We start from the raw sequence: 8,318 nt of genomic DNA, 5'->3' as shown, positions 1-8,318 counted from the left end.
GGGCGAAAAGAGCACAGTTGTGGTGGTGGTGGGCTTGGGGATCCTGGGGCTTGGGGGCAAATTCCAAGCAACCAACGAGTGCAGCCGGCCGGCGGCCGGCCAGGAGTACCAGTGGGCGCGACTTGGGGAATTGGCAGCGTCTCTCCTCTACACTCACACACTGTCGCTCGCCGGAAGCAGTGGGAGAGCAACCCGGAAGACAAGCCGTCAGGTACCACCTCGGCGTGGGAAAGTGGAGACGCAGACGCAGGAACCAGGCCAGGAGGTAGGCAAGGCAGGCAGGCAGGGCAGGTAGGTACTTCGGGGCACATGGGAAGGCAGAAACAGTGGGAAGAACCCGCTGAAGAATCTCAACCCACCGGACGGGCTTGCATGGCCCTCGACAGGGGCAGTCGCTGTTGGCCACCGTCTGTCTTGCCCTGTTTTGCCTCTCAAGTCCGAGACAAGTTCCTGCTTACCCTGAAGAAGGGCCGTCTCTAGCACGTTTTTGGCACTGGTGTCGGCGCGCACGCTCTGACGTTTCTTCGTCGCGCTGTCCTTGTTGTGCTGTCCTGAGTGTAGGCCACTGCCATGTGAACCCGAAGCCCTCAAGTCCGAACTCCTAGCGGGCTTGGTCCAGGATTTGCGTTCAGAGTTCAATCGTCCCCATGGTTTTCACTATTGGACACACCCGGCCGACCTACATGCACCTGCGAATGGAACCTAGCACAAGCACTAGGTCGAGGAGGCGCGCATGGGGGCGCACATGGCGGAAGGCCCGCCAGGGTTCCGCAGATGTACAATACGCACCTCCTACGATCTGGACAGTGGATGATCCCAAAGGAGTACTATATACCAGCTGGTCTCATGTTGCTTTCTGTATGATCATTATGGTTTCCCCGTCAAAAGTCCGTTCGTGTCCATCCTCGACCCCGCAGCTTCTAGACGCTCAATGGACTGTCCTAGCGCACCTCGACGTTTTGACACCACATCATGAAAGGCAACCAATGCATCGTCGCCGTCGGATCCGGTAAAGTGGGCATGCTCCCGTTTTTCGGTTGGATGAGATGGGAAAGGGGAGGGAGGCCAAGCACGACCATGGCCCTCCTTGGGCGCGCGGCGCATGGCGAGCAGGGATGCGGCGAAGGCAAACTGAAGGGACCTTCAGGCTCACAGGCTCACAGGCTCGTGCGTGGGGACAGCATCTATCTACCATGTACAAGGCCGGCATCTCATCCCGTCCTCTGATCATCATGTCACAGTGCAGGGCACACTTTTGGGTTCTTGGGGGTAAGACGTCTGAGCACTGACTTCCGTCCAATGCTGTGCTCGAAGCAACAGCCATATTCCGGCATGGCTGTAGGGTGCTGTGCTTTTTTTTTTTTTCTTTATTTGGAGCGTCAACAGGTGCACTGCCTTGCCTGACCTGACATTGTCGAAACCCAGACCAGCAACGCCAGCAAATGCGATACTTGGTAAACCGCCGCACAACGTCTGTTGGATGGGTAGGGAACTTCCCTGAACTGCCGGGTTTGCCCCCCAGAGAAAGGCGCTTGTGGCCAGACGACCCGCCAGGTGTTTCATCGGTGGGAAGCCTGTCGTGTTAGCGTGGACGACTGGTGACGGGCACCTTTCCACATGATCATCGATCCGGTACGGGTGGGCAGACACCGGCAGGTGGCCAAGAAGTTTTGCTTTCTTTTTTCTTTTTTTCCCCCACAGACCGCAAGACGCCCAGCTGAGAAGCCATGAGGACGCCACAGAGAAGTCAAGCGAAATAGACAGCTGCGACAAGACAGAGACGGACGAGCAGGATGACCAGGGCCAGGTCGCCATGAACATCAATAAAAGGGCGTCATGGTGAAAATGCAGGGGAAATTGGATCTGCGGGTTTGAATCTTCCCAAGGTGTCATCGCGTGTCGGAACGCTCTTGAGCCCCAGAGCCCCCCTCTCGGGAGCCTGACCGCAACCAGACAACATGTCTTGCCAGTGTCACGACTGAACGTTTCCCACTTCGGCAACAGGACCCAGATCTGAGGATGCAACCGTCGGGCATTCGAGCTCGATGTGGGAAGATAAGAAGCCTGATGCATTTGATGGCAAGAAGCAATGTCGAGTGTTGTGCATTGCGGATGCTTGTTCAGAGACCCATTGCCCCCATTCGATGCAGTTCTCGTTTGGCATTGCTCCCGTCTCTCTCACAGCTGTGAGCCATCGAGCTCCACCCGCTGTGCGTGAGCCGCCCCCTGCCGTTCATACCCTTGGCCGCCTTTTGTGTCCGACAGATGTCTGGCGTGTGGTCCGGGCTGCCGGGGGGTCTGATGGGTTCTGTCCATCAGTCAGTCGGCCGAGCTGGCGCGCTTGACCGCTGCTGCCGTCTTGTTGGTCATCCAGTCTTTTGGAGGGGATGCAATGGTCTCGAAAAATTGCCATTTTGGACCATGGCCTGTCTTTGGCCCTTTGCGACGGATCGCTGGCCTGAGTGACAGGCAAGGCAGTGATGCCCAAAACAAGGCCCAGCAGACACGAATAGCTAGAGATGAGCAGTGAGCGAGTGGGTTCAGGCTTGTCGCTATCGAGTCGCTCAGAGCAGGTTCTGACCGCCAGCAGCCCGTGGTCGTGCTCGTGGATTGGGTTGGGTTGGATCCAGAAAAATTTTCTCCAACGTTTATAAACCTCGCGGACCGCACCCTGGCCTACTTTTTCCGTTCACGAGTGACGACATTGCACTGTTGATAGCCCAACTTCAACAAAAACAACACCACAAGACACTGGCGTTCCGTCATCTCTTGCTGCGCAATTCCATTCTTTGGCACCCCCGCCTCACCAGAGATTTGCACCCACGCCTTCCCAGCTTTTGCAGACCCGTCGCAACCATGAGCGAAATTGCCCATCCCACTATCCAAGGTTGGTTGGACCCCTCCGCACCCTTCGATCTTCTCGACGAGGTCTTCAATCGCGTCACTTGTCACTCCCTGCTCTTGAAAATCGCACGGCGCGCCATCGGATGTTTAGATGCAATCAGACTCGCTCCGGGATTGCAAGGCCACCGGGGAGTGGGAAGCATTCGCCGGGGGCTCTCACAGACCTCGATACGAATGAGGGGCAGAATGTCTTGATATTTTTACCCCGCCATCCGTGAAGCACCCCCCACTTCACCTACAGCCAATCCTCGAGCGATTCGCTCCCAATCATCCACCCGAGCACCACAAGATGTCATCGCGACGGACAGAGGCTGACCAGAATCAGATGGATGGTTCCGTGAGATCTCCAACATGTGGCCCGGCCAGGCCATGACTCTCAAGGTCAAGAAGGTCGTTCACCACGAGAAGAGCAAGTACCAGGATGTGCTCATCTTCGAGTCGACCGACTACGGCATGGTCATCGTCCTCGACAACGTCATCCAGGCCACCGAGCGCGACGAGTTCTCGTACCAGGAGATGATTACTCACCTTGCCATGAACTCGCACCCCGACCCCAAGCGCGTCCTCGTCATCGGCGGCGGCGACGGCGGGGTGCTCCGTGAGGTTGTCAAGCACGAGTGCGTCGAGGAGGCCATCCTCTGCGACATTGACGAGGCTGTCATCCGCCTCTCGAAGCAGTACCTGCCCGGCATGTCTGTTGGCTTCGACCACCCCAAGTCCAAGACCCACGTCGGTGACGGCTTCAAGTTCCTCGACGACTACAAGAACTCGTTTGACGTCATCATCACCGACTCGTCCGACCCCGAGGGCCTGCCGAGATGCTCTTCCAGAAGCCCTACTTCCAGCTGCTCCACGACGCTCTGCGCGATGGCGGCGTCATCACCACCCAAGGTTGTAAGTTTATCCACCCCCCGCCTTTTGGGAGCTTCTCCCAAAAATCCTGTGATATCTGGCGACGTCATCTAAGATTTGTCCAGGTACTCCCTCTTACTTGCTTCGCCTTTCCTGCCTCACCTTTTTCGGATGACAGCCAGCCTGCTCAGTTGCCTTACGATCCTTGGACCCCCCCCCAAGTCTCTCCCCGGCTGCATCTGTCGATGCTTTCTTATAGGTACAGGAGCTTTCCGCTAACGTGTCAACAGCCGAGAACCAGTGGCTGCACCTGCCCCTGATCACCAAGCTCCGCAAGGACTGCAACGAGATCTTCCCCGTTGCCGAGTACGCCTACACCACCATCCCCACCTACCCCAGCGGTCAGATCGGCTTCATGGTCTGCTGCAAGGACGCCAACCGCAACGTCCGCGAGCCCCTGCGCAAGTGGTCCGCCGAGGAGGAGGAGAAGCTCTGCAAGTACTACAACGCCGACATCCACAAGGCTGCCTTTGTCCTGCCCAACTTTGCCAAGAAGGCCCTCCAATAGATGGCTTCTTGAGCGGGGGGGACGCAATCGAAGCGATATAGTGGTCATTTTATAATGAAAAGTAAAAGCGACACATGATCAGAGCGCAAGGATATCAAAAAGGGGGACGAGCTGTCACGGCCAGTCAGCAAGTAGAAACGACGTATCAAGAGAGAAATAAATAAGAAGGTGGCACGAGCTCGTGATACCAATAATGAAATGTCCTTCGCGGCATTAGTAGTGAGAACCCCTTCTTTCGAGAGCGGTGGATATGATCGGACAGTCGGGAGATCAAAAGTGGACGTATGGAAAAGAACAGAGTGGTGTGACGCATCTTCGAGGTCTCGCTTACGTGACGTGATGATTCAATTTTTTTTTATGGCGCAATTGCTTTAGCAGGTCGGTGTGGCCGCCGAAAACGTGTCGCTCACACTACCGGTCACTCGCCCAATTGAAGGGAGAAAAGAGAGGCTCACCGAGAACGAGGCGGTTGCCATAGCTTGTCAGATCTCAACATGGTATCTTTTTTTCCTCCTGCTACCACTCAGCGAGCACCGAAGGGGTGGCGGAAGCTGAATTATGACAGGTCCACGCCGATGCCTCCAACTTCGCCGAGGGCGTGACCAAGGTGGAAGCGTACGAACAGGTCCTCCTCCACGCCGAGGGTCTTTTCCACGAACAGCGAAACTGGGTAAGCAACAGCAGCAGCAGCTGAACAACCTCTCATGCCACGATGACAGACAAAACTGACATATCATCACAGGTCTGGTAAGTACTCTCTCTGTGGCTTTTGTAAGGGACACATTCAAACCACACACACCCTTGGCCCAACCGTCCCGTCGCCCCCCAGAAGGGCCACACCCCCCGTGCTGACTTGACGACCCCCTTTTTCTCTTCAGCAACCTCTCCAACGCGGCCTCCCTCCTCTGGGACGCGCTGCACTCCCTCGCTGCGCCGAGCAACGCCCGTCAACTGGGCGGGCTTCTACGTCCTGGATCCCCTGGCACCGGGGCAGCTCATCCTTTGGCCCCTTTCAAGGCAAGGTGGCGTGTCAGACGATCCGGTTCGGGCGCGGCGTCTGCGGCACGGCGGCGGCGACGGCCGCGACGCAGCTCGTGCGGGACGTCGAGGCGTTCCCGGGCCACATTGCCTGCGACGGCGACAGCAAGAGCGAGATTGTGGTGCCTATCGTTGCCAAGGGGGGCAAGGTCGTGGCCATTATCGACATTGATTGCACTGTGCTCGACGGGTTCGACGAGGTCGACCAGCATTGGCTCGAGAAGCTGGCGGCGTTGCTGGCTGAGGGTTGTGACTGGTGATGATGGCTGGGACTGGTTCCGTCGCCTTTGGCCGAATTCTCAGAGCCACGTCATGACGCGAATACGGTGCATGTTGCTTTGTTATAGATGATGGTGTGCCGAGCTAAAGAGCTATCGAAGAAGTAGGCCTAAAGACAACACTGTTTTGTACCTGTCCGTTTCCTTCTTGAGATATCCCACCTCGCCCCCGTGTCACATCGCCGCCCAAACCATCATACAGCAGTGTTTCTTTATACGAGCCTACACTTTCCCCACGTGCGTGAGAATAGTAATGCTGCCTAGATGATAGTGTTTAGGGTGACGAGTCAAAACAGAACGGGCCGACAACACCGTATTGTCTAGTTGAACGCAACAGCTGTGCGCACTGGTTGGTTTTGTATTTACACGTCGAAGTACCCGTGTTGAGGTTATTTGTATTGGGGAAAATAGTTTGATACATTCTCACAGCTCTGGGATTCTGTGCGACATCACAGGCCGGTACCCTCCCCATGAATAGTTCTCTTATCCAATACCTTGGACCTGGCACACCTTGAACACATGGATAATATATGCCCTGGCCACCAAATTGCCTTTCTGCAGGACGTGGGTCTGGTTATCTACGCGTACGTCTTCAGGCTTGAGACTGTATAGCTCTCTGCCTGACCTTGGGACAAAGGCCGGGCAGAACCCATCCTCTGAAGAAATGAAGAGTCATGACACCCAATGTATATCATTATATGCCCTACCATAGATGGATGTAGGGTTCGTTGCCCGTCTTCGGTCTTCGGTCTTGGATATTTCGCTATATGTTGTGATGGTCCACGTGTTAAGACTGAAGTCCCCTCTGTGCCTCTGAGGCGTTGAGTTCTCTGATTTCAACCAAAAGCTGGTGAATCCTATGGAAGGCGCTTACAGAAGACCGTCTCTAGCATCTTCCAAGTCGTGGACCATATGTATGGGTCATCGCTCATCAAGGAGATTCTCCATACTCATCTGAGTAGGGGTGTCTTTGGGGCGTTAATCGTGGTGAAGGTCGTAGTCGGCGCTTCAATTCAACGGCAAACCTGCTCAGCAGCTGTGTGCCCAGAGACATGCCTCAGGCGCCCCCAAAAATTATCATGGTACTGCAATAAAAGTCCTGAACATTTTTTTTTTCTTTTTTCTTTTTTTCTTTTTTTTTTTCTTTTACTTCATCGGATACCCTTCTGTAAGTACTAATCCTGAGTTCCTCTACTTACCTACTTTGGGGCCTAAGAGAATTATGTCCAATACTTGAATACGGCTTAGTTCCAGGTCTAAGGCACGGCCTAGCTTGCTCGGTACGTCAGTACTTGATTCTAACCTATTAGCTAGCTTCACGTCATAACGTAATGTCAACAGAGCTCCACCAGATCATCCTGGGGGAAATGAAGCTGTGTCAAATCGTTCATCGCGTCGAACGATTGAGTGCAGGTGGTTCTCAACAGATAGAAGCCAGCTCGGCTCCAAAACTTAGCATTCGATCTAGCTGGGATTAATCCAACTAGTCTTCAGCGAAGCATGTTCAAATCACTGATCGTAGAGCCTTTACCCGTCATTTTCCCGCGGACCGGGGCTTGCGGATCCCAGCGTCGCTCACCCACCTACTGATTCCAGACCGAACGTTACTTTAAGTGCCGCGTTACAGAAGCCTTCACCTTCCTGATAGGGTTCGTGTGACAGTCCGAGCCAAGAGGGGCACCCTCAGAAGCTGTCGTAAATGCAAGGGTACTAGGGGGTTTCCTAGCATCGACACTGCGGATTTCCTATTTTGTTAGTAGTCGATTTTTTAAACCACAGGGTACCAAACTGTCAAGACTTGCCAGGCAATCGTTTCTATCAAATTAAAATCCATGTTGGCCAAAGGGCGTGGCCTCTCTGTTACGATCAAGCCAATCAGTGTGTCCAACATCGTGAACTTGAACAGTCTTCAACGAATGAAGACTCTATTACGTACAACTCATGAGGCGGAAAACCTGGGAGTTGGGCTGGTGCTAGTGATTCAGAAACCCCTGTATCTCGTTTGGCTCATTTTATACTGCCGGTCAAGGTCGAAAGAGCTGCCTAGAACCACACAAGCAGTAGGAGTCTCTGTATCGCCAATGGGCTGCAATACGTTGCCCAAGAGGATACTCCTGTGAAGAGACCATTGAACGTCAACTATAAGTAGGGAAGATCCTCATCGCTTCCCTACTCACGGGTTCTCTCATGTGGCAACCCAGTCTCTCCTTGATTTGACATCTCGGTTTCACTTTCATTCGTTTACACGCACTTCTTTTCAACCTCTCAGTCACTCTTTTCATCCGGTCCGATTAATCAATCTCGACTTACAGTATACTTTTTTCGATTCATCTGATCACTACCCCACCCACAATCATGAAGGTCCTCGTCGCCATTTCTTCTTTGGCTCTGCTAGCTCAGGCTGCCTCGGTCGACTTGTCGGCTCGTGCCACCCCTCTTGTCGTTCGTCTGGAGGAGTCTGGCAACTCGGGCATCAAGGGCTACCTCACCAACGCAGGCAAGGAAGCGGTGAAGCTCTTAACTCTCGGCACCTTTCTCGACGATAGGCCCGTTGAGAAAGTCGAAGTTTTCTCCGGCGGTGAGTGCCCTTACATTTACCAAGCTAAGCTTTGTGTACTCATGATGCTGGGAATTCAGACAGCAAAGTGGCCTTTGACGGAATTCGCCTCAACATGTGT

The 8,318-nt window shown here is 54.2% G+C and overlaps 3 protein-coding genes across 3 annotated transcripts in view; all 3 read left to right on the top strand.

The window, feature by feature from the left end:
* Window positions 1-3,255: 3,255 nt before the first annotated feature.
* Window positions 3,256-4,324, top strand: VDBG_00523 (spermidine synthase; the record flags this gene model as incomplete). Its single annotated transcript, XM_003008795.1, has 3 exons — window positions 3,256-3,798; window positions 3,935-3,977; window positions 4,047-4,324. The coding sequence occupies 3 exons, from the start codon at window positions 3,256-3,258 to the stop codon at window positions 4,322-4,324; spliced, it is 864 nt and encodes a 287-aa protein (XP_003008841.1).
* A 284-nt stretch (window positions 4,325-4,608) lies between these two features.
* Window positions 4,609-5,622, top strand: VDBG_00522 (yebR; the record flags this gene model as incomplete). The annotated part of the gene is made up of 4 exons (XM_003008794.1): window positions 4,609-4,623; window positions 4,890-4,968; window positions 5,067-5,095; window positions 5,203-5,622. The coding sequence occupies 4 exons, from the start codon at window positions 4,609-4,611 to the stop codon at window positions 5,620-5,622; spliced, it is 543 nt and encodes a 180-aa protein (XP_003008840.1).
* Window positions 5,623-7,995: 2,373 nt separating this feature from the next.
* The window catches only part of VDBG_00521 (neutral protease), a gene marked incomplete at both ends in the record, with an annotated part of 1,065 nt that continues 742 nt past the window's right edge, over window positions 7,996-8,318 (top strand). The window contains one exon of the mRNA XM_003008793.1: window positions 7,996-8,218. Within this exon, the coding sequence (XP_003008839.1) occupies window positions 7,996-8,218 (223 nt within the window). The remainder of the gene's footprint in view (window positions 8,219-8,318) is intronic.

Source organism: Verticillium alfalfae, genomic scaffold (genome assembly GCF_000150825.1).
Source record: "Verticillium alfalfae VaMs.102 supercont1.1 genomic scaffold, whole genome shotgun sequence".
NCBI classification, from domain to species: Eukaryota; Fungi; Ascomycota; class Sordariomycetes; order Glomerellales; family Plectosphaerellaceae; genus Verticillium; species Verticillium alfalfae.
The sequence above is the reverse complement of the archived record's forward strand: the minus strand, read 5'-3'. Positions and strand labels throughout refer to the sequence as shown.